Source organism: Chlorocebus sabaeus, chromosome 25, assembly GCF_047675955.1.
Source record: "Chlorocebus sabaeus isolate Y175 chromosome 25, mChlSab1.0.hap1, whole genome shotgun sequence".
Lineage (NCBI taxonomy): Eukaryota > Metazoa > Chordata > Mammalia > Primates > Cercopithecidae > Chlorocebus > Chlorocebus sabaeus.
Genome location: NC_132928.1, coordinates 86069681 through 86096835, shown reverse-complemented (window position 1 = coordinate 86096835; position 27155 = coordinate 86069681). Strand labels below are relative to the sequence as shown.

General features: G+C 38.7%; 1 protein-coding gene across 1 annotated transcript; it reads right to left on the bottom strand.

Moving 5' to 3' along the window:
* Positions 1-668: 668 nt before the first annotated feature.
* On the bottom strand, positions 669-12894 carry LOC103230955 (olfactory receptor 2L5). Its single transcript, XM_073011441.1, has 2 exons — positions 12816-12894; positions 669-2996 (listed from the first exon to the last, which is right to left on the bottom strand). Exon 2 carries the CDS (start codon positions 2973-2975, stop codon positions 2037-2039), a length of 939 nt encoding a protein of 312 aa, XP_072867542.1. The 5' UTR covers positions 2976-2996; positions 12816-12894; the 3' UTR covers positions 669-2036.
* Positions 12895-27155: the final 14261 nt, after the last annotated feature.

The window sequence follows — 27155 nt, the reverse complement described above, 5'->3', positions numbered from 1 at the left end:
ATTTTTCTTTTTGTGTCTGAAAGCCAGTCTGGATTGAAGGACAGAAAGAAATGAAACTGGGACTTTCACTGGAAGGCTACAATCATAGTAACATAATCATTCCCAGTTTTTCGCAGCTTGTGAGAACCAATGTGAACCATGCTTGGGATTCTCTTCAGGAAAGTTCTATGTGAAAAATATGAAACATTCAGGACCTTTGAATGACCTTCGAAGAGGAGGAGAGGTTGATCTTGCTGTCTCAGGAGTGGCGGAGGCAGAAGGAAATCCATGTGTAAGTGGCCTGCACAGTTCAAGTCTGCATTGTTCAAGGGTCAACTGCAGATCAGGCATTCATCACTGCTGTGGTTTGGACAATCTGGGGCTTTTCTTTTTAAAACAATGTTAGATTTACAGAGGTAAACACGTTTATAATCTACTTTTTACATAGACACACTTATATTTGTCAAGTGACTTTTAATGGATACACAGTGTATTTTAAGAAAAATGCATTTTATAAAAGTAAAGACAAAACATAGTTTTATATTATTTACAATGAAAAGTTCAATGTTGTAAATATTGAATACATATTTTCTTGTATTTAACAGTCATTTTACACTATCATCTATTTTATTTTACATTGCTATAATAGCATTTTAGATACATAATATTAAAGCCTACAGTTTTCTTTTTCAAATCGGATATAAAATTTTCTACATTGAGATTTTAATGGCTATCATTACAAATTCTTGGGCAAGGGGAGGGAGAGCATTAGGACAAATACCTAAAGCATACGGGGCTTAAAACCTACATGATGGGTTGACAGGTGCAGCAAAGCACAACGGCACGTGTAAACCTATGTAACAAACCTGCATGTTCTGCTCACATATGCCAGAACTTAAAGTAACATAAAAAATAAACAAAATAAATAAATAAAATTAATACTAAATGAAAATATATTTTCTGATCACGTGATGTTACTCTTCAAATAAATACTTTTTATGCATTTTAATTATATTTCCAGAGTGAAGATTATTCTACTTGAGAGCAACAGAAAGAACTTTGGAAAAGTAATTACAGAAAAATGTTACACTATGGAAACTTGTAAAATGCAGGGCTTTTCTCTTACTTGCTCATTCTATCTTCCTTCTTGCCTCCTCTCCTCAGAGATTAAAGAGTTTCTCAGGAATGGGCTCTTCTGGAGAGTCATGACTTTTCACTCAGAGAATGGACCTAAGCAGAGAACTTTTATGAAAATAATGTTGATCCTTTTAGGCACATGCCTAAGCAGGTATAAAAATAGTGGAGCAGAGGAGCTGATCCCAATCCAAGATCTACAGACTTGTTGATTTAGAAGAAGAGTAAGTAGAAAAAAATTTGTTCAGGAGAGAATGTCTTGCATGAGAATACCCGTGGCTACACAGGAGACAAACGTTGAGTGTGTTGTGATGTGACTGGGGAATGGTTCAAATAACCTACTCCACACTTGACTAAGTCTAAGTCAACTGTAATCTAAGAGGTTCTAGAGAAGGTAACTTCTGTAGAATCTCTTATAAAGAAATTGTTGTTTTACTAAAGCCAAATTGGCTTCACCCCAGACATAAGTATTTATCCTGAGGTAAATTTCTTTATAAATCATTACTTTAGCAAAAAGAGGAATACATACACACCAGTTGAGAGTAAATATTATTTGATATTCAATTAGATTCAGTAATCTTAATTTATTATTTTGTCTTATTTTAATAATAATGGGAAATAATCAACATATAACTATTATGCTCAATGATATGATTCCTTTGGACAGATATTGTTTTGATTTCTACATGATAATGAAATTCTATGCCCTTACAATTTAGTGGAAAATATATGATCTGTCTTTTGATAAAAAGAAACATAAACAAAAACAAAATAAATGTCTTAGAATATGCAACTATAATGTCAAGACTAAATTAAAAGACAAATCTAGATTAACCTCGGTTTGACACACTGGACATGTAATAATGTTTTTCTTAACTGCTGTACATAGCTAAGATGATTTGACTCTAAGACAGAACATATGTCTACATTTTCACAGAAAAGATTTTCCAAATCACTCGTGTCAGGGCCCCCATCACCTCCTTGTTTCTCAGGCTGTAGATGATGGGGTTGAACATTGGGGTGAGGATGGTGTAGAAGACAGCCAGAACCTTGTCCTCTGTCGGAGATTGCAGGGATCTTGGACGTAGATAGGTATAAGCAAAGGGTGCATAGTAGAAAGTCACTACAGTGAGGTGGGTGCTGCAGGTCGAATAGGCCTTCTTCCTCCCTTCTGCAGAATGCATGCGGTAGACAGCGAGGAGAACTCGGCCATAGGAACATGCAATGCCAGTGAAGGGAAACACAAGAAACATGGTGCTGCTCAGAAACACTGTATACTCATAGACCCAGGTGTCTGTACAGGCTAATGTCAACATAGTTGGAACATCACAGAAAAAATGATTGATGGCTCTGGACTTGCAATATGGGATACGGAGTGCATATACTGTGTGAGCACAAGAGTTGATGGAGCCTATCATCCAAGATCCTGTTATCATCAGCACACACATTCTTTTGCTCATACGGATGGGATAGTGGAGAGGAAGACAAATGGCCACATAACGATCATAGGCCATTGATGTCAGGAGCAGTGCTTCTGCACCTGCGAAAGTCATGAAGAAGAAACTCTGAGTCCCACACCCAATGAAGGAGATAGATTTGTTTCTACGCAGAAAATCAGAAGCCATCTTAGGAACAATGGTGGAGATGTAATTTAGGTCAATGAGTGAGAGCTGACTAAGTAGGAAATACATGGGTGTGTGGAGATGGGTGTCCAAGAAGATGAGAAGAATCATGGATAGGTTTCCAATTACAGCCATTAGGAAAATGAGGACAATGAGAATGAAGAGGAAGAGGCCAAATTTCGCTGGTGGAAACAGCCCCAATAAGACGAAATCAGTTAACGTTTGATTGTAATTTTCCATGGGACATTCATATGATCCTTCCTGAAGGGAGATACAAGGGTAAGTCAAGTACAGTAGTTCCCCCATTATACGCAGGGGCTGCATTCCAAGGCCCCTCATGAATGCCTGAAATTGCAGTTGACACTGAATCCTATATACACTATTTTTATATCCATCAATACATGTTATAAATTTTAATTTATAAATTAGACGAGATTAACAAAAATAACTACAAATAAAATAGAACAATTATAACTATATACTGTAATAAAAGTTATGCAAATGCAGTTCCTTTCTTTTTCTCAAAATACCTCGTTGTACTGTGCTCATTTTTCTTGTGATGACAAAATACTTCATGGGAAGACAAAATGTCTACATGATGAAATAAAGTGAGGGGAACAATGTAGGCACTATGAGGCAACACTGGGCTATGACTGAAAACCAATTTATAATTTACGAAGTGTTCATTTGTGGCATTTTCCACACAATATTTTCAGACTGCAGTTGATCACAGGAGAAATCATGGAAAGCAAAACAGTGGATAAGAGGGGACTGCTTATAGAATAGCAAGCCAATTGTTTTTTAAAATCCTTAGTTTAGTTAGACTGTGAATTATTTATACAACTTTATAACTCTTAAATGACAAACTAATCTTTCGTATTTAGAAAAAAAAAATCGTATTTTCTATCCAGAGATTAATATTTGATGAGACAAATATTTATAACCAAATTTTTTTCTAGGAAATATATACATTTATGGGAAAAATCATTTGTCTTACAACTTCAAAAGGATAGGAATGTTTGATGTCGAACACAGACTCAGATGTAATCAAGATTATATGTTATGCTTAAAACAAATGCATGGAAAGGTAAGTTAAATGCATATGTTTGGATCTTATTATGAATAAACTAGCATTACGTTTTCTGAATGATATTTTTCTACACTTATTGTGTAAGACTTACTTCTAAAGCTGCAGCAGCCTATCACTCATTTGGAGGAACTTTTATTTCCTTCTTGAATTGTCTTTGCATAATAATTCCAAGTCAAACTTTCTCTAAGTCAGACATCATTATTTGGTTCTTCTATTTTGAAATGTAGAATGAATTATTATTTTAGGTACCTTTTTCACAAAATGTAACTCACAGTCTTGGCTTTTAATGTGTGCCACCACTAAATGTTCATTCTTTTTTGCCTCTTCATTCAGTTTCACAATTCCCAAGTTACCGTGGACCCTAGATATAGATATCTGAATATCTATATGCCAATTTCATTTTACCTTCCATGCATCTGCTCAAGCTCTCACCAGTAGGATGTGTATTCTGTGTCTTTGCTTCCCTAATGCTTAGAATATCTGCTTGGCTGCTGTTGGTAAATAGGAGAGCTACTGATTTATGTAAATTAATTTTGTATCCTGAAACTTGGCTGAATTCCTTTATTAGTTCTAGGAGCTATCTGGGGAAGTCTTTAGGGTTTTCTAGGTAAACAATCATATCATCAGCAAACAGCAACAGTTTGACTTCCTATTTACCAATATGGATGCCCTTTATTTCTTTCTCTTGTCTGATTGCTCTGGCTAGGACTTCCAGTACTATGTGGAAGAGGAATGGTAAGAGTGCGCATCCTTGTCTTGTTCCACTTCCAAAATCTACAGTAATCAACACAGTATGGCCTTGTTAAAAAACCAGGCATGTATACCAATAGAAGAAAGGGGAGGTCAAGTGTGTTTGTTCACACCTGTAATCCCCAGCTTGTTGGGAGGCTGAGGCAGGCAGATTGAGCTCACAACATTGAGACCAACCAAAATGGAAAAATCCTGTTTCTACAAAAAATACAAAAATTAGCTAGGGGTGGTGGTTCACACCAGTAGTCCCAGCTACTTGGGGAGACTGAGGTGGGAGGATTGCTTGAGCCAGGGAGGCAAGGTTGCAGTGAGCCAAGATTGTAGCCCCACATTCCCACTTGGGTGACAGAGTGAGACTGTGTCTCAAACAAAAAGAAGAGGAGGAAGAGGAAGAGGAAGAAGAAAGGAAAAGAAGAAGAAGAAGAAGGAGGAGGAGGAGGAGGAGGAGAGGAGGAGGAAGAAAATAGAGTCAAGAAATAGACTCTCCTATAAACAGCAATATATTTTTTGGAAAGGGAACCGAGTTTACTCAATTGGGAAGGGACAGTGTTTTCAATAAACAGTGTTTGAAAAACTGGATAACTACATTCAAAACATTGAAATTGGATGCTTACTTTACAGCACATAGAAAAATTAAGTCAAAATAAATCAATGACCTAAGTGTAAGAGCTAAAATGATAAAAGTATAGCCAGAGCCAAAATGAAATTGTATAGCCTCTGAGGAAAATGATTGAGAGGCTTCTCAATTTATGATGGGTTTCAGCCTGATGAAATCATTATGAGTCGAAAATATCATAAGTAAAAAATACATTTACTATCCTGAAAAAGTCATCTCAATGTTAAAATGTTGTAAGTCAAACCATTGTAATTCCAGATGCTCCTTGACTTACAATAGGATTATATGTTCCTATAAATGCATATTAAAGTCAAAAAGTCATCAAAATATTGTGTTTCTGGACCATCTGTATAGTAATTTCTTCGAAAATTAAACAGAATTAGTATATGCTCCAGCTATTTCACTTCGGAATGTGGACCCAAAGAAATAAGACCCTCAAGGGTTTTTATGGTATTAGGTCTAACATTTAAGTCTCTAATCCATCTTGAATTAATTTTCGTATAAGGAGTAAGGAAAGGATACAGTTTCAGCTTTCTACTTATGGCTAGCCAATTTTCCCAGCAACATTTATTAAATAGGGAATCCTTTCCCCATTTCTTGTTTTTCTCAGGTTTGTCAAAGATCAGATGGCTGTAGATGTGTGGTATTATTTCTGAGGACTCTGTTCTGTTCCCTTGGTTTATATCTCTGTTTTGCTACCAGTACCATGCTGTTTCGGTTACTGTAGTCTTGTAGTAAAGTTTGAAGTCAGGTAGCATGATGCCTCCAGCTTTGTTCTTTTGACTTAGGATTGTCTTGGCAATGCGGGCTCTTTTTTGGTTCCATATGAACTTTAAAGCAGTTTTTTCCAATTCTGTAAAGAAAGTCATTGGTAGCTTGATGGGGATGGCATTGAATCTATAAATTACCTTGGGCAGTATGGCCATTTTCATGATATTGATTTTTCCTATCCATGAGCATGGTATGTTCTTCCATTTGTTTGTGTCCTCTTTTGGTTTGTAGTTCTCCTTAAAGAAGTCCTTTACATCCCTTGTAAGTTGGATTCCTAGGTATTTCATTATCTTTGAAGCAATTGTAAATGGAAGTTCATTCATGATTTGGCTCTCTGTCTGTTACTGGTGTATAAGAATGCTTGTGATTTTTGCACATTAATTTTGTATCCTGAGACTTTGCTGAAGTTGCTTATCAGCTTAAGGAGATTTTGGGCTGAGATGATGGGGTTTTCTAAATATACAATCATGTCATCTGCAAACAGGGACAATTTGACTTCTTCTTTTCCTAACTGAATACCCAATGGCATCTAATTAAACTAAAGAGCTTCTGCACAGCAAAAGAAACTACCATCAGAGTGAACAGGCAACTTACAGAATGGGAGAAAATTTTTGCAATCTACTCATCTGACAAAGGACTAATATCCAGAACCTACAAAGAACTCAAATACATTTACAAGAAAAAAACAAACAACCCCATCAAAAAGTGGGCAAAGGATATGAACAGACATTTCTAAAAAGAAGACATGCATACAGCCAACAGACACATGAAGAAATGCTCATCATCACTGGCCATCAGAGAAATGCAAATCAAAACCACAATGAGATACCATCTCACACCAGCTAGAATGGCAATCATTAAAAAGTCAGGAAACAACAGGTGCTGGAGAGGATGTGGAGAAATAGGAACACTTTTACACTGTTGGTGGGATTGTAAACTAGTTCAACCATTATGGAAAACAGTGTGGCAATTCCTCAAGGATCTAGAACTAGAAATACCATTTGACCCAGCTATCCCATTACTGGGGATATACCCAAAGGATTATAAGTCATGCTGCTATAAAGACACATGCACACGTATGTTCATTGCGGCACTATTCACTATAGCAAAGACTTGGAATCAACCCAAATGTCCATCAGTGACAGACTGGATTAAGAAAATGTGGCACATATACACCATGGAATACTATGCAGCCATAAAAAAGGATGAGTTTGTGTCCTTTGTAGGGACATGGATGCAGCTGGAAACCTTCATTCTCAGCAAACTATCGCATGAACAGAAAACCAAACACCGCATGTTCTCACTCATAGGCGGGAACTGAACAATGAGATCACTTGGACTCGGGAAGGGGAACATCACACACAGGGACCTATTATGGGGAGCGGGGAGAGGGAAGGGATGGCATTGGGAGTTATACCTGATGTAAATGATGAGTTGATGGGTGCTGACGAGTTGATGGGTGCAGCACACCAACATGGCACAAGTATACATATGTAACAAACCTGCACATTGTGCACATGTACCCTAGAACTTAAAGTATAATAATAAAAATTAAAATTAATAATTAAAAAAGAGAGAGAAAAAAAAGAAATAAGACCGTCAAAAGATACTTATATGCCCACGTTCACAGCAGCAGTATTCACAACACCCCAAAGGCAGAAACATCTTAAGCGTCGGTCCACAGAGAAATCAATAAAAAATGTAGTGAGTACATACAATGGACTATTATTCATTTTAATCATGAAATAAATTGCGACACATGCTACAGCATAGATGAACTTTGATTACATTATGCAAAGTGAAATAAGCCACAAAGAGACAAATATTGTATGAATTCACCTACATGAAGTACCCAGAGCAGTCAAATTCACAAAGACAGAAAGGGGGATGCTGGAGCCCAGGGGACCGGCGAATGGAGACAAGGAGAATAATGGTGTGGAGAACATAATTTTAGTTGGAGACGATGAAACTGTTCTGGGGATGCATGGTGGGGGCGGTTGCACAACAATATAAATGTCCTTAATGCCACAAAACTGTACACTTAAAAGAGTTAAAATGACGCAGTTTATCTTAAGTATATTCACCCTAATTAAAAACATTTAAATGTACTGAAATTATTCCCTATTTGGAATTCCAAATACATTTTAAGAAAATTCCTACAAGTTTCTGGGCCTCTACAGAGCAATTATTTTATGGCCTCGGGTAATTTGTGAAGGCCAATATAGAGGAATATATTATTTTCATGTAAGTCATTTGGAAACAGTATGGGATCAGCACGAAGACTGAGCAATAGTATACAATTTGTATTAGTAATTTAATTATTGGCAGATAGAGTAAGTACTATTTGTAATTACTAACACAACATTCCAAACATTTCTATCATTTGTATTTTATATAGGGCAATCTATGATAAACTTTCCATGAGACTTTTTTTTTTTTTTTTTTTTTTTTTTTTTTTTTTTTTTTTTGAGACGGAGTCTCGCTCTGTCGCCCAGGCTGGAGTGCAGTGGCCGGATCTCAGCTCACTGCAAGCTCCGCCTCCCGGGTTCCCGCCATTCTCCTGCCTCAGCCTCCCGAGTAGCTGGGACTACAGGCGCCGCCACCTCGCCCGGCTAATATATATATATTTAATTTTAGTAGAGGTGGGGTTTCACAGTGTTAGCCAGGATGGTCTCCATACGAATTTATTTTTTCCTTCTCCCTCACCTCCTTCTTAGCCGGTTAGGAATGCAAATATAGCCTTTACTCTCTCCACCAGACACATTCTACAAGGCAACTTTGTACGACTTTGTGTTTACCTAGAAGTTCTAGAGAAGGAATCTTGAAGCAAATCAGGCACCCACAGAACTCCCTTCCACTAGGAGATTGCCTCAATTTACAACCCAGCTCTGCCTGTGGTGGTGCCAGCCAGACCACCGGGTAGAAAAGACATCAGAAGCAAGTCATTGGACCCCCATCTCCTCACCCCCTGCATGTCATTACTGCCAAGACCCCCTTAAAAGACCCTGTCTACTGCCCTGAAAGAGGAGGGACTTCCCATTAAGACAGAAGCCTATCCCGCTTCCCCTCAGCTAAGCTTGGAAGAAGTCTTTCTACCAGACCTTGCTCTTGGTAATAGGACTTTCCAAGTAGTGAGTGGCAGGATATGTTCTGTGACGTTACAATATCTCTTGAACACCAGTGTAGCATCTCTTTGATTATTCATGTTCCAAGGTTCTAATCCATCACATAACATTATTTAAATAAAATTAGATCTCTGTCTCTAATGAGGAAGCAGTCTCAGTCATTATACATCTGTTTCAGTAATGTGAAGAGGCCATTTTTTTCTTATGTAAAAATAAATCCAAACAGGTTACTTGTGTCCCTTAATTTTTTATCAACAGAATTAGCTGTAAATATTTTAAGCCCATTTAAAAACATTTCCACTTGCTTTTATTTTTATAACTCTTCTAAAATGTGTATACCTGGGCATCAGTATTAATGCTGTCATACAAATGAGGAAAAAGCAAGGAGAAAAAATTCCGATGATCATTTCACAGCAATTAGGAAAACTAAACCTTCAATCAGGTGGCATCCTACATGAAAGGAACAATAACAGCATGAACTTTTTTTATTGGCTATCTCCACACACTGGCACTTGCAATTTGTCAGGATTTCTTCCGTGATTCCATTAGATTTAGTCCTAATAACAAGCTCTTCACATTGACATCACCACCGACATTTTATAGATGACAAAATTGAGATTCAGAGGTTTTAAATGAACTTCTCTAGATCACACACATACACAAACACATATGCACATATATACACAAACACACACATACATACATAAGTTTATATACACACACAAACCTGTGCAAACGTAAATAAATATATATGTTACATATATAAATATACATTTATATACATGTTTTTAAAAATGTGTGGTTTAGTTTATCCAAATATTTTTAGGCAGTACACCTGAAATAAGGCTGACTCACTTTTTAATTATCCAAAACAAAAATAAAAGCCAGAGGTTCAATTTATGGAAATACATAATCATTATAAAAGCTAAATAAATGAGAAATAATAAGATTTTTTATATCATAAATAAGATTATTTTAATGGCTAAAATTTAATCATTTAAACTTCTTCTGTTTCCTCATATTATCTGGTTTTACTGTACTTTCAGTTGACCTGGCAACAATCATACATATTTTCACAGAAAGAAGATTTCTCAGAAAATCTAAAAGAAATGCAATTTCTACCATGTTCCCAACATAAAAGTTCACCTATTGGAATAATTCACTTACCAAAAAAACCCCGTACAATCTCCTGTGTAAATCAAGTTGAGGATGTACATATTCAGCATAATAATTATAATTCTACAAATAGTGCCCAATTTCCAAATGAATTACATATGACTATCTTCTGAAGTCAAAATGCATCATTAAATTACATAGATCTTTTTCCTATCCTTCAATTTAGAATTGACCATGAGCTAAGGAAAATAGCCTAATTTAAGTAATTCAGATATTCACAGAAGACAGAGTTTTTCAATGATAGTCTCATTATCACAAGGAAGAACAGCGGAATCACAGGATTTGAAGAGAGTTAGTTACTCATGACTGTCCAGTGACCTAGTGACAGACTTGGGAACCAAGGAGGACGGTTCTCTTGAGTCTAGATACTGCAGTTTTCCCTTGGGGCACTGATTTATTTTCCCTATACTTTCCTCAGATTTGATTTCTCAAAGAGAAATCATTATTCATTACAAAATATGGCTGATCCTCTTAAAGTTGGTCTGATCATTTGCATAGCTCCAGAGAATGTGTGAATTCACCAAAAAAAAAAAAAAAAAAAAAAAAAAAAGAAAGAAAGGGAGATAAGGGCACAAGTTGGCTTTGCTGGAAGTTTTATAAGAAATCAGATTGAACTTTTAAAAGCCTCCAACACCCAAGCCACCCTTTACCAGGTTTTGCAAAAATCTGGGTTGCTTCCTGTCTTCTGAAGTGATACTTGAAATATTCTAAAGTTCTGAAACTCTGAAACTTCCAGAAAGTGATCTTTCTTACTAACAGATAAGGCTAGGAAATGGTAAAACAGGTGACAGGGTCAGTTTCACTGGAACGGCTGTGAAGTCATTGACTTAATAAGTCAGCCTGAATTCCTTAACACAAGCTGTCTGTACCTAATTGTGCATGTCTATAGTAAGAATTATCTCACATTGCCAACACTTGTGTAGAATGTCAATCAGAGGACACAGAAGAGAGTCCTCAGGAGTCTAGACAAGGACGGCTCTCCACAGCATCCTGACATGGAATCCTATAGGAGATTCCTCCTTCCTTCAAGTTCCTCCACAATAGATTCTCCTAAGAAGAGACACAGTACCTAATGTTATATTTAACCGACATAGGAATAACTGATCTTATGTAATATTTACACAATATGTATTTGTAATTGTTGAGAAGGGTATGAAGTTGGAAAACCATAACTCTTTAAGGTGTAAAGGAGTAAAGACTATAAAGTGAATATTTGCTTGTGTGTATGTGTGCTTCCAAGTCACAACCTGCCATTGAGGTGTATCTCTCATAGATAGATACACAGGTAAGCAGGCAGACAGACATTTTCGTGGGTAGACAGAAAGTGAGTATGAAGTATTCTTTGACTGCTATTTTGGAATGAGGATGTGCTTACTTGGCTTCACTGTGTAAGTTCACGGGAGAGAGACTCAGTTTAGTACTAAATCGAATCCTAGCTCTTACAATTACTTGAAATGTAAGCTTTTGTTGATGAATGTCTGAGCCTATATTTTATAATTACAACAGGGGGGAATAATCCATGGGTTGTTAGGAGTTGTCTGTGACATAGAGACCATGTATTACTAGACTGGGTGTCTCATTGAAGAGAACCAGCAGGTTTCAGCATCTTCATCATTATCATTGCACTCATCATCAACATAATCACTATCACTGACATTCATGCACTTGTTTCCCACTATGACTGTAGAGTAATATAGCCTTCACATTGTTTCCACATACTATGCTCATTTGCTTCTCACAAAACCACTACATGACTCTTAAAGCAGAAATAATATTTCTATTGTTTCACTGGAAGTTTATCTTGTGTACCAAAAGAAAAAATAAATATATTGCAAAATTTAAAAGCACAAAGCATGACGATTTGTCGCAAATTGGGGGTAAAAACAAAATTTGGATACCCATAGCACAGCTACTAATCATATGGTTTCCTTTATTTATGAGTGTCCTTTATTTTAAAAACTCTATCGTTGCTCTACAGACTGGCAATTTTAACCACTCTCATTTTGTCTTAACTTTAACTGCCTTTTAATACTTTTAAACAACACAAGTTGTTTCTAGGTATTTCCTTGGAAAGACTGGACTCATATAAGGTGAAATAGCAAGTAAGAAACAGCAGTAAGATTACTATAAGCATCATATAATTAATCATCACTTGTGGCAAAAGAAATCAAACCAAAACCAACAAAACACCAACCAAGTATGAATGAGGAAATGCTGCCCTCTATGATAATTATTGTGAATATGGGTTTTTTTTAACTTCACTTGAGCCCAAAACAGCATCGTTTAATATAATTTAGCCCCATCTCTTCCAGTGATCATCATTTCCCTTCCAATCCGGGAAACACTTTATGAATTAGCAGCAAAAAACACTTTTGGTTGTCTGTATTCTATACTCCAAAATTTCTGCTGAATTTTCCTAACAGAAAGTACAGTTACTAGTGCTTAAACTTCACTTGAGTTCGATTTCTGAAATAAAGTTCTCTTAAGCACTTGCCAGAGTCCCTTCTTCCCTATGATCAATAAAAGCTTTAAAATACAAATATAATCAGTACCTTTTATTAACTCCTCAATTTCAAACATGCACCGCCTTGGTTGGCTGCCAGCAGCCTTACAGCCATCATATGAACAAAGTCATTTTTCTCGGCAAGATTTCTGAATGGTTTTTAAAGAAATGTATATATTCATTGATCACCCCTACACATGAGATTTCAGAGACCTTCATGGGGATTCCATAGAAACCATGAATCCAGTCCTTCTTTACTTGGAGAACGAGATTACCACTTGTTTTGCTGGTATTCACTGGGGATTGTCCACTGAGACTTTGGACATTTTAGGCTGAGTCACTAATAAGAGAGGATGGCCTTAGTCCAAGGTTCAGAAATGAGTTCTCATCATGTATTTAGATGTTTCAAGGGATGTCAAGGGGAAACTCAGTGGTGAAAGAAATAAGTATATTTATTCAGATTGTGCGAATGCAATTGTATCTCTAATACTTTATGAAATCCTACACTTTTTATGTTGTTTTTCACCACATTTATAGCAAGGATGTGTCTGTATATATTAATTTCTTTCCCAATATAGCTTATTTTAGCAATAAATTTTAGAACATGAAAATGGAACAAGGTTAATTTAATTAAAACATGTAAGTAAAAGTTATTAAAATATCACATATTGGAGTTATATTTAATATATTTTAAGTATATGTTTTATTGTTTCTTCTGGAAATACTCATTAAATTTTAAAACAATTTTCTCTTATGAAAATAGATAATAAAAATGATGTTACTACTGACTGTGGTATAATACTATCTAGAATATATTCAATAATTAAATTTTTATGTGAAAGAGTACCTTAAAAGTATGCAAATTTTTCATGGTTCCCAGTAAATAAAATATGCCTTCTGTCTTGAAAAAGTAGCATTAGTTCATTTAAAATATTTGGAGGTTTTGGCATTTGAGTGAAGGGGGCGGAGCAAGATGGCCGAATAGGAACAGCTCCAGTCTCCAACTCCCAGCGCGAGCGACACAGAAGACCGGTGATTTCTGCATTTTCAACTGAGGTACTGGGTTCATCTCACTGGGGAGTGCCAGACGATCGGTGCTGGTCAGCTGCTGCAGCCCGACCAGCGAGAGCTGAAGCAGGGTGAGGCATTGCCTCAACTGGAAAGCGAAAGGGGGAAGGGAATCCCTTTTCCTAGCCAGGAGAACTGAGACACACAACACCTGGAAAATCGGGTAACTCCCACCCCAATACTGCGCTTTAAGCAGACAGGCACACCAGGAGATCATATCCCACACCTGGCCGGGAGTGTCCCACACCCACGGAGCCTCCCTCATTGCTAGCACAGCAGTCTGTGATCTACCTGCAAGGCAGCAGCGAGGCTGGGGGAGGGGCGCCCGCCATTGCTGAGGCTTAAGTAGGTAAACAAAGCTGCTGGGAAGCTCGAACTAGGTGGAGCTCACCGCAGCTCAAGGAAACCTGCCTGTCTCTGTAGACTCCACCTCTGGGGACAGGGCACAGTAAATAATAACAAACGCAGCAGCTCTGCAGACGCAAACGACTCTGTCTGACAGCTTTGAAGAGAGCAGTGGATCTCCCAACACGGAGGTTGAGATCTGAGAAGGGACAGACTCCCTGCTCAAGTGGGTCCCTGACCCCTGAGTAGCCTAACTGGGAGACATCCCCCACTAGGGGCAGTCTGACACACCACACCTCACAGGGTGGAGTACACCCCTGAGAGGAAGCTTCCAAAGCAAGAATCAGACAGGTACACTCGCTGTTCAGAAATATTCTCTCTTCTGCAGCCTCTGCTGCTGATACCCAGGCAAACAGGGTCTGGAGTGGACCTCAAGCAATCTCCTACAGCTACAACCTACAGCTGAGGATCCTGACTATTAGAAGGAAAGCTATCAAACAGGAAGGACACCTACACCAAAACCCCATCAGTACATCACCATCATCAAAGACCAGAGGCAGATAAAACCACAAAGATGGGGAAAAAGCAGGGAAGAAAAGCTGGAAATTCAAAAAATAAGAGCGCATCTCCCCCGGCAAAGGAGCGCAGCTCATCGCCAGCAACGGATCAAAGCTGGACGGAGAATGACTTTGACGAGATGAGAGAAGAAGGCTTCAGTCCATCAAATTTCTCAGAGCTAAAGGAGGAATTACGTACCCAGCGCAAAGAAACTAAAAATCTTGGAAAAAAAGTGGAAGAATTGATGGCTAGAGTAATTAATGCAGAGAAGCTCACAAACGAAATGAAAGAGACGAAAACCATGGCACGACAAATACGTGACAAATGCACAAGCTTCAGTAACCGTCTCGATCAACTGGAAGAAAGAATGTCAGCGATGGAGGATCAAATGAATGAAATGAAGCGAGAAGAGAAACCAAAAGAAAAAAGAAGAAAAAGAAATGAACAAAGCCTGCAAGAAGTATGGGATTATGTAAAAAGACCAAATCTACGTCTGATTGGGGTGCCTGAAAGTGAGGGGGAAAATGGAACCAAGTTGGAAAACACTCTTCAGGATATCATCCAGGAGAACTTCCCCAACCTAGTAGGGCAGGCCAACATTCAAATCCAGGAAATACAGAGAACGCCACAAAGATACTCCTCGAGAAGACCAACTCCAAGACACATAATTGCCAGATTCACCAAAGTTGAAATGAAGGAAAAAATCTTAAGGGCAGCCAGAGAGAAAGGTCGGGTTACCCACAAAGGGAAGCCCATCAGACTAACAGCAGATCTCTCGGCAGAAACTCTTCAAGCCAGAAGACAGTGGGGGCCAATATTCAACATTCTTAAAGAAAAGAATTTTAAACCCAGAATTTTATATCCAGCCAAACTAAGTTTCATAAGTGAAGGAGAAATAAAATCCTTTACAGATAAGCAAATGCTTAGAGATTTTGTCACCACTAGGCCTGCCTTACAAGAGACCCTGAAGGAAGCACTAAACATGGAAAGGAACAACCGGTACCAGCCATTGCAAAAACATGCCAAAATGTAAAGACCATCAAGGCTAGGAAGAAACTGCATCAACTAACGAGCAAAATAACCAGTTAATATCATAATGGCAGGATCAAGTTCACACATAACAATCTTAACCTTAAATGTAAATGGACTAAATGCTCCAATTAAAAGACACAGACTGGCAAACTGGATAAAGAGTCAAGACCCATCAGTCTCCTGCATTCAGGAGACCCATCTCACACGCAGAGACATACATAGGCTCAAAATAAAGGGATGGAGGAAGATTTACCAAGCAAATGGAGAACAAAAAAAAGCGGGGGTTGCAATACTAGTCTCTGATAAAACAGACTTTAAACCATCAAAGATCAAAAGAGACAAAGAAGGCCATTACATAATGGTAAAGGGATCAATTCAACAGGAAGAGCTAACTATCCTAAATATATATGCACCCAATACAGGAGCACCCAGATTCATAAAGCAAGTCCTTAGAGACTTACAAAGAGACTTAGACTCCCATACAATAATAATGGGAGACTTCAACACTCCACTGTCAACATTAGACAGATCAACGAGACAGAAAGTTAACAAGGATATCCAGGAATTGAACTCATCTCTGCAGCAAGCAGACCTAATAGACATCTATAGAACTCTCCACCCCAAATCAACAGAATATACATTCTTCTCAGCACCACATCGTACTTACTCCAAAATTGACCACGTAATTGGAAGTAAAGCACTCCTCAGCAAATGTACAAGAACAGAAATTATAACAAACTGTCTCTCAGACCACAGTGCAATCAAATTAGAACTCAGGACTAAGAAACTCAATCAAAACCGCTCAACTACATGGAAACTGAACAACCTGCTCCTGAATGACTACTGGGTACATAACGAAATGAAGGCAGAAATAAAGATGTTCTTTGAAACCAATGAGAACAAAGATACAACATACCAGAATCTCTGGGACACATTTAAAGCAGTGTGTAGAGGGAAATTTATAGCACTAAATGCCCACAAGAGAAAGCAGGAAAGATCTAAAATTGACACTCTAACATCGCAATTAAAAGAACTAGAGAAGCAAGAGCAAACACATTCGAAAGCTAGCAGAAGGCAAGAAATAACTAAGATCAGAGCAGAACTGAAGGAGATAGAGACACAAAAAACCCTCCAAAAAATCAATGAATCCAGGAGTTGGTTTTTTGAAAAGATCAACAAAATTGACAGACCACTAGCAAGACTAATAAAGAAGAAAAGAGAGAAGAATCAAATCGACGCAATTAAAAATGATAAAGGGGATATCACCACCGACCCCACAGAAATACAAACTACCATCAGAGACTACTATAAACACCTCTACGCAAATAAACTGGAAAATCTAGAAGAAATGGATAATTTCCTGGACACTTACACTCTTCCAAGACTAAACCAGGAAGAAGTTGAATCCCTGAATAGACCAATAGTAGGCTCTGAAATTGAGGCAATAATTAATAGCTTACCAACCAAAAAAAGTCCAGGACCAGATGGATTCACAGCTGAATTCTACCAGAGGTACAAGGAGGAGCTGGTACCATTCCTTCTGAAACTATTCCAATCAATAGAAAAAGAGGGAATCCTCCCTAACTCATTTTATGAGGCCAACATCATCCTGATACCAAAGCCTGGCAGAGACACAACAAAAAAAGAGAATTTTAGACCAATATCCCTGATGAACATCGATGCAAAAATCCTCAATAAAATACTGGCAAACCGGATTCAGCAGCACATCAAAAAGCTTATCCACCATGATCAAGTGGGCTTCATCCCTGGGATGCAAGGCTGGTTCAACATTCGCAAATCAATAAACATAATCCAGCATATAAACAGAACCAAAGACAAGAACCACATCATTATCTCAATAGATGCAGAAAAGGCTTTTGACAAAATTCAACAGCCCTTCATGCTAAAAACGCTCAATAAATTCGGTATTGATGGAACGTACCTCAAAATCATAAGAGCTATTTATGACAAACCCACAGCCAATATCATACTGAATGGGCAAAAACTGGAAAAATTCCCTTTGAAAACTGGCACAAGACAGGGATGCCCTCTCTCACCACTCCTATTCAACATAGTGTTGGAAGTTCTGGCTAGGGCAATCAGGCAAGAGAAAGAAATCAAGGGGATTCAGTTAGGAAAAGAAGAAGTCAAATTGTCCCTGTTTGCAGACGACATGATTGTATATTTAGAAAACCCCATTGTCTCAGCCCAAAATCTCCTTAAGCTGATCAGCAACTTCAGCAAAGTCTCAGGATACAAAATTAATGTGCAAAAATCACAAGCATTCTTATACACCAGTGACAGTCAAACAGAGAGCCAAATCAGGAATGAACTTCCATTCACAGTTGCTTCAAAGAGAATAAAATACCTAGGAATCCAACTTACAAGGGATGTAAAGGACCTCTTCAAGGAGAACTACAAACCACTGCTCAGTGAAATCAAAGAGGACACAAACAAATGGAAGAACATACCATGCTCATGGATAGGAAGAATCAATATCGTGAAAATGGCCATACTGCCCAAGGTAATTTATAGATTCAATGCCATCCCCATCAAGCTACCAATGAGCTTCTTCACAGAATTGGAAAAAACTGCTTTAAAGTTCATATGGAACCAAAAAAGAGCCCGCATCTCCAAGACAATCCTAAGTCAAAAGAACAAAGCTGGAGGCATCACGCTACCTGACTTCAAACTATACTACAAGGCTACAGTAACCAAAACAGCATGGTACTGGTACCAAAACAGAGATATAGACCAATGGAACAGAACAGAGTCCTCAGAAATAATACCACACATCTACAGCCATCTGATCTTTGACAAACCTGAGAGAAACAAGAAATGGGGAAAGGATTCCCTATTTAATAAATGGTGCTGGGAAAACTGGCTAGCCATAAGTAGAAAGCTGAAACTGGATCCTTTCCTTACTCCTTATACGAAAATTAATTCAAGATGGATTAGAGACTTAAATGTTAGACCTAATACCATAAAAATCCTAGAGGAAAACCTAGGTAGTACCATTCAGGACATAGGCATGGGCAAAGACTTCATGTCTAAAACACCAAAAGCAACGGCAACAAAAGCCAAAATTGACAAATGGGATCTCATCAAACTAAAGAGCTTCTGCACAGCAAAAGAAACTACCATCAGAGTGAGCAGGCAACCTACAGAATGGGAGAAAATTTTTGCAATCTACTCATCTGACAAAGGGCTAATATCCAGAACCTACAAAGAACTCAAACAAATTTACAAGAAAAAAACAAACAACCCCATCCAAAAGTGGCCAAAGGATATGAACAGACATTTCTCAAAAGAAGACATTCATACAGCCAACAGACACATGAAAAAATGCTCATCATCACTGGCCATCAGAGAAATGCAAATCAAAACCACAATGAGATACCATCTCACACCAGTTAGAATGGCGATCATTCAAAAGTCAGGAAACAACAGGTGCTGGAGAGGATGTGGAGAAATAGGAACACTTTTACACTGTTGGTGGGATTGTAAACTAGTTCAACCATTATGGAAAACAGTATGGCCATTCCTCAAGGATCTATAACTAGATGTACCATATGACCCAGCCATCCCATTACTGGGTATATACCCAAAGGATTATAAATTATGCTGCTATAAGGACACATGCACACGTATGTTTATTGCAGCACTATTCACAATAGCAAAGACTTGGAATCAACCCAAATGTCCATCAGTGACAGATTGGATTAAGAAAATGTGGCACATATACACCATGGAATACTATGCAGCCATAAAAAAGGATGAGTTCGTGTCCTTTGTAGGGACATGGATGCAGCTGGAAACCATCATTCTTAGCAAACTATCACAAGAACAGAAAACCAAACACCGCATGTTCTCACTCGTAGGTGGGAACTGAACAATGAGATCACTTGGACTCGGGAAGGGGAACATCACACACCGGGGCCTATCATGGGGAGGGGGGAGGGGGGAGGGATTGCATTGGGAGTTATACCTGATGTAAATGACGAGTTGATGGGTGCAGCACACCAACATGGCACAAGTATACATATGTAGCAAACCTGCACGTTGTGCACATGTACCCTACAACTTGAAGTTTAATAATAATAAATAAATTTAAAAAAAAAATGTAAAAAAAAAAAAAAAAAAAAAGCAAAAAAAAAAATAAATAAAATAAAATATTTGGAGGTTTATACATGTTTAAATGTTTTTAATAATTATTTATTTATTTAATTGACACATTGTTACTGTACGTATTTCTGGGTTTCAATTTAATGTTTTTATTTAAGTGAATGTTGCATAATGATCTACTCAGTTACGTAAGAAAAAGATATTTAGAGATTTAATGTACAACAGAAGGACTATGGTCATATTTTATTATATATTGCAAATTTGCTGAGTGTAACTAGATTATGTGTGTTTTTATCCCAACAAAGTAAACTGCAGGCAGTGATGGATATGTTAAACGGCTAGCATGCAGTAATTATTTCACTTTAGATATCTATATCAAAACATGTTGTACATCTTGAATTTATACAAGTAAAAAAAACTTAATGACCAATCTGGACTTATTTATTTTAATGTTTATTTAAAATATTTCATTCTGGGGGCGGAGCAAGATGGCCGAATAGGAACAGCTCCAGTCTCCAACTCCCAGCGCGAGCGACACAGAAGACCGGTGATTTCTGCATTTTCAACTGAGGTACTGGGTTCATCTCACTGGGGAGTGCCAGACGATCGGTGCTGGTCAGCTGCTGCAGCCCGACCAGCCCAGCGAGAGCTGAAGCAGGGCGAGGCATTGCCTCACCTGGAAAGCGAAAGGGGGAAGGGAATCCCTTTTCCTAGCCAGGGGAACTGAGACACACAACACCTGGAAAATCGGGTAACTCCCACCCCAATACTGCGCTTTAAGCAAACAGGCACACCAGGAGATCATATCCCACACCTGGCTGGGAGGGTCCCACACCCACGGAGCCTCCCTCATTGCTAGCACAGCAGTCTGTGATCTACCGGCAATGCAGCAGCGAGGCTGGGGGAGGGGCGCCCGCCATTGCTGAGGCTTAAGTAGGTAAACAAAGCTGCTGGGAAGCTCGAACTGGGTGGAGTTCACAGCAGCTCAAGGAAACCTGCCTGTCTCTGTAGACTCCACCTCTGGGGACAGGGCACAGTAAACAATAACAAACGCAGCAGCTCTGCAGACGAAAACGACTCTGTCTGACAGCTTTGAAGAGAGCAGTGGATCTCCCAACACGGAGGTTGAGATCTGAGAAGGGACAGACTCCCTGCTCAAGTGGGTCCCTGACCCCTGAGTAGCCTAACTGGGAGACATCCCCCACTAGGGGCAGTCTGACACCCCACACCTCACAGGGTGGAGTACAACCCTGAGAGGAAGCTTCCAAAGCAAGAATCAGACAGGTACACTCGCTGTTCAGAAATATTCTATCTTCTGCAGCCTCTGCTGCTGATACCCAGGCAAACAGGGTCTGGAGTGGACCTCAAGCAATCTCCTACAGCTACAACCTACAGCTGAGGATCCTGACTATTAGAAGGAAACCTATCAAACAGGAAGGACACCTACACCAAAACCCCATCAGTACATCACCATCATCAAAGACCAGAGGCAGATAAAACCACAAAGATGGGGGAAAAGCAGGGCAGAAAAGCTGGAAATTCAAAAAATAAGAGCGCATCTCCCCCGGCAAAGGAGCGCAGCTCATCGCCAGCAACGGATCAAAGCTGGACAGAGAATGACTTCGACGAGATGAGAGAAGAAGGCTTCAGTCCATCAAATTTCTCAGAGCTAAAGGAGGAATTATGTACCCAGTGCAAAGAAACTAAAAATCTTGAAAAAAAAGTGGAAGAATTGATGGCTAGAGTAATTAATGCAGAGAAGCTCACAAACGAAATGAAAGAGACGAAAACCATGGCACGAGAAATACGTGACAAATGCACAAGCTTCAGTAACCGACTCGATCAACTGGAAGAAAGAATGTCAGCGATGGAGGATCAAATGAATGAAATGAAGCGAGAAGAGAAACCAAAAGAAAAAAGGAGAAAAAGAAATGAACAAAGCCTGCAAGAAGTATGGGATTATGTAAAAAGACCAAATCTACATCTGATTGGGGTGCCTGAAAGTGAGGGGGAAAATGGAACCAAGTTGGAAAACACTCTTCAGGATATCATCCAGGAGAACTTCCCCAACCTAGTAGGGCAGGCCAACATTCAAATCCAGGAAATACAGAGAACGCCACAAAGATACTCCTCGAGAAGAGCAACTCCAAGACACATAATTGCCAGATTCACCAAAGTTGAAATGAAGGAAAAAATCTTAAGGGCAGCCAGAGAGAAAGGTCGGGTTACCCACAAAGGGAAGCCCATCAGACTAACAGCAGATCTCTCGGCAGAAACCCTTCAAGCCAGAAGAGAGTGGGGGCCAATATTCAACATTCTTAAAGAAAAGAATTTTAAACCCAGAATTTTATATCCAGCCAAACTAAGTTTCATAAGTGAAGGAGAAATAAAATCCTTTACAGATAAGCAAATGCTTAGAGATTTTGTCACCACTAGGCCTGCCTTACAAGAGACCCTGAAGGAAGCACTAAACATGGAAAGGAACAACCGGTACCAGCCATTGCAAAAACATGCCAAAATATAAAGACCATCAAGGCTAGGAAGAAACTGCATCAACTAAAGCAGTTAATATCATAATGGCAGGATCAAGTTCACACATAACAATCTTAACCTTAAATGTAAATGGACTAAATGCTCCAATTAAAAGACACAGACTGGCAAACTGGATAAAGAGTCAAGATCCATCAGTCTGCTGTATTCAGGAGACCCATCTCACATGCAGAGACATACATAGGCTCAAAATAAAGGGATGGAGGAAGATTTACCAAGCAAATGGAGAACAAAAAAAAGCGGGGGTTGCAATACTAGTCTCTTATAAAACAGACTTTAAACCATCAAAGATCAAAAGAGACAAAGAAGGCCATTACATAATGGTAAAGGGATCAATTCAACAGGAAGAGCTAACTATCCTAAATATATATGCACCCAATACAGGAGCACCCAGATTCATAAAGCAAGTCCTTAGAGACTTACAAAGAGACTTAGACTCCCATACAATAATAATGGGAGACTTCAACACTCCACTGACAACATTAGACAGATCAACGAGACAGAAAGTTAACAAGGATATCCAGGAATTGAACTCATCTCTGCAGCAAGCAGACCTAATAGACATCTATAGAACTCTCCACCCCAAATCAACAGAATATACATTCTTCTCAGCACCACATCGTACTTACTCCAAAATTGACCACGTAATTGGAAGTAAAGCACTCCTCAGCAAATGTACAAGAACAGAAATTATAACAAACTGTCTCTCAGACCACAGTGCAATCAAATTAGAACTCAGGACTAAGAAACTCAATCAAAACCGCTCAACTACATGGAAACTGAACAACCTGCTCCTGAATGACTACTGGGTACATAACGAAATGAAGGCAGAAATAAAGATGTTCTTTGAAACCAATGAGAACAAAGATACAACATACCAGAATCTCTGGGACACATTTAAAGCAGTGTGTAGAGGGAAATTTATAGCACTAAATGCCCACAAGAGAAAGCAGGAAAGATCTAAAATTGACACTCTAACATCGCAATTAAAAGAACTAGAGAAGCAAGAGCAAACATATTCGAAAGCTAGCAGAAGGCAAGAAATAACTAAGATCAGAGCAGAACTGAAGGAGATAGAGACACAAAAAACCCTCCAAAAAATCAATGAATCCAGGAGTTGGTTTTTTGAAAAGATCAACAAAATTGACAGACCACTAGCAAGACTAATAAAGAAGAAAAGAGAGAAGAATCAAATCGACGCAATTGAAAATGATAAAGGGGATATCACCACCGACCCCACAGAAATACAAACTGCCATCAGAGAATACTATAAACACCTCTATGCAAATAAACTGGAAAATCTAGAAGAAATGGATAATTTCCTGGACACTTACACTCTTCCAAGACTAAACCAGGAAGAAGTTGAATCCCTGAATAGACCAATAGTAGGCTCTGAAATTGAGGCAATAATTAATAGCCTACCAACCAAAAAAAGTCCAGGACCAGATGGATTCACAGCTGAATTCTACCAGAGGTACAAGGAGGAGCTGGTACCATTCCTTCTGAAACTATTCCAATCAATAGAAAAAGAGGGAATCCTTCCCAACTCATTTTATGAGGCCAACATCATCCTGAAACCAAAGCCTGGCAGAGACACAACAAAAAAAGAGAATTTTAGACCAATATCCCTGATGAACATCGATGCAAAAATCCTCAATAAAATACTGGCAAACCGGATTCAGCAGCACATCAAAAAGCTTATCCACCATGATCAAGTGGGCTTCATCCCTGGGATGCAAGGCTGGTTCAACATTCGCAAATCAATAAACATAATCCAGCATATAAACAGAACCAAAGACAAGAACCACATCATTATCTCAATAGATGTAGAAAAGGCTTTTGACAAAATTCAACAGCCCTTCATGCTAAAAACACTCAATAAATTCGGTATTGATGGAACGTACCTCAAAATAATAAGAGCTATTTATGACAAACCCACAGCCAATATCATACTGAATGGGCAAAAACTGGAAAAATTCCCTTTGAAAACTGGCACAAGACAGGGATGCCCTCTCTCACCACTCCTATTCAACATAGTGTTGGAGGTTCTGGCTAGGGCAATCAGGCAAGAGAAAGAAATCAAGGGGATTCAGTTAGGAAAAGAAGAAGTCAAATTGTCCCTGTTTGCAGATGACATGATTGTATATTTAGAAAACCCCATTGTCTCAGCCCAAAATCTCCTTAAGCTGATAAGCAACTTCAGCAAAGTCTCAGGATACAAAATTAATGTGCAAAAATCACAAGCATTCTTATACACCAGTGACAGTCAAACAGAGAGCCAAATCAGGAATGAACTTCCATTCACAATTGCTTCAAAGAGAATAAAATACCTAGGAATCCAACTTACAAGGGATGTAAAGGACCTCTTCAAGGAGAACTACAAACCACTGCTCAGTGCAATAAAAGAGGACACAAACAAATGGAAGAACATACCATGCTCATGGATAGGAAGAATCAATATCGTGAAAATGGCCATACTGCCCAAGGTAATTTATAGATTCAATGCCATCCCCATCAAGCTACCAATGAGCTTCTTCACAGAATTGGAAAAAACTGCTTAAAGTTCATATGGAACCAAAAAAGAGCCCGCATCTCCAAGACAATCCTAAGTCAAAAGAACAAAGCTGGAGGCATCACGCTACCTGACTTCAAACTATACTACAAGGCTACAGTAACCAAAACAGCATGGTACTGGTACCAAAACAGAGATATAGACCAATGGAACAGAACAGAGTCCTCAGAAATAATACCACACATCTACAGCCATCTGATCTTTGACAAACCTGAGAGAAACAAGAAATGGGGAAAGGATTCCCTATTTAATAAATGGTGCTGGGAAAATTGGCTAGCCATAAGTAGAAAGCTGAAACTGGATCCTTTCCTTACTCCTTATATGAAAATTAATTCAAGATGGATTAGAAACTTAAATGTTAGACCTAATACCATAAAAATCCTAGAGGAAAACCTAGGTAGTACCATTCAGGACATAGGCATGGGCAAAGACTTCATGTCTAAAACACCAAAAGCAACGGCAGCAAAAGCCAAAATTGACAAATGGGATCTCATTAAACTAAAGAGCTTCTGCACAGCAAAAGAAACTACCATCAGAGTGAACAGGCAACCTACAGAATGGGAGAAAATTTTTGCAATCTACTCATCTGACAAAGGGCTAATATCCAGAACCTACAAAGAACTCAAACAAATTTACAAGAAAAAAACAAACAACCCCATCAAAAAGTGGGCAAAGGATATGAACAGACATTTCTCAAAAGAAGACATTCATACAGCCAACAGACACATGAAAAAATGCTCATCATCACTGGCCATCAGAGAAATGCAAATCAAAACCACAATGCATACCATCTCACACCAGCTAGAATGTTAATCATTAAAAAGTCAGGAAACAACAGGTGCTGGACAGGATGTGGAGAAATAGGAACACTTTTACACTGTTGGTGGGATTGTAAAGTAGTTCAACCATTATGGAAAACAGTATGGCGATTCCTCAAGGATCTAGAACTAGATGTACCATATGACCCAGCCATCCCATTACTGGGTATATACCCAAAGGATTCTAAATCATGCTGCTATAAAGACACATGCACATGTATGTTTATTGCGGCACTATTCACAATAGCAAAGACTTGGAATCAACCCAAATGTCCATCAGTGACAGACTGGATTAAGAAAATGTGGCACATATACACCATGGAATACTATGCAGCCATAAAAAAGCATGAGTTTGTGTCCTTTGTAGGGACATGGATGCAGCTGGAAACCATCATTCGTAGCAAACTATCACAAGAACAGAAAACCAAACACCGCATGTTCTCACTCATAGGCAGGAACTGAACAATGAGATCACTTGGACTCGGGAAGGGGAACATCACACACCGGGGCCTATCATGGGGAGGGGGGAGGGGGGAGGGATTGCATTGGGAGTTATACCTGATGTAAATGACGAGTTGATGGGTGCAGCACACCAACATGGCACAAGTATACATATGTAGCAAACCTGCACGTTGTGCACATGTACCCTACAACTTGAAGTTTAATAATAATAAATAAATTAAAAAAAAAAAAAAAAAAAGGGTCAAGACCCATCAGTTTACTGTATTCAGGAGACCCATCTCACACGCAGAGACACACACAGGTTCAAATAAAGGAATGGAGGAAGATCTACCAAGCAAATGGAAAACAAAAAAGGCAAGGGTTGCAATCCTAGTCTCTGATAAAACAGACTTTAAACCATCAAAGATCAAAAGAGACAAAGAAGGTCATTACATAATGGTAAAGGGATCAATTCAACAGGAAGAGATAACTATCCTAAATATATATTGCACCCAATAGAGGAGCACCCAGATCCATAAAGCAAGTCCTTAGAGACCTACAAAGAGACTTAGACTCGCACACAATAATAATGGGAGAATTTAACACCCCACTGTCAACATTAGACAGATCAACGAGACAGAAAGTTAAGAAAGATATCCAGGAATTGAACTCATCTCTACACCAAGCAGACCTAATAGACATCTACAGAACTCTCCACCCCAAATCAACAGAATATACATTCTTCTCAGCACCACATTACACTTATTCCAAAATTGACCACATAGTTGGAAGTAAAGCACTCCTCAGCAAATATAAAAGAACAGAAATTATAACAAACTGTCTCTCAGACCACAGTGCAATCAAACTAGAACTCAGGACT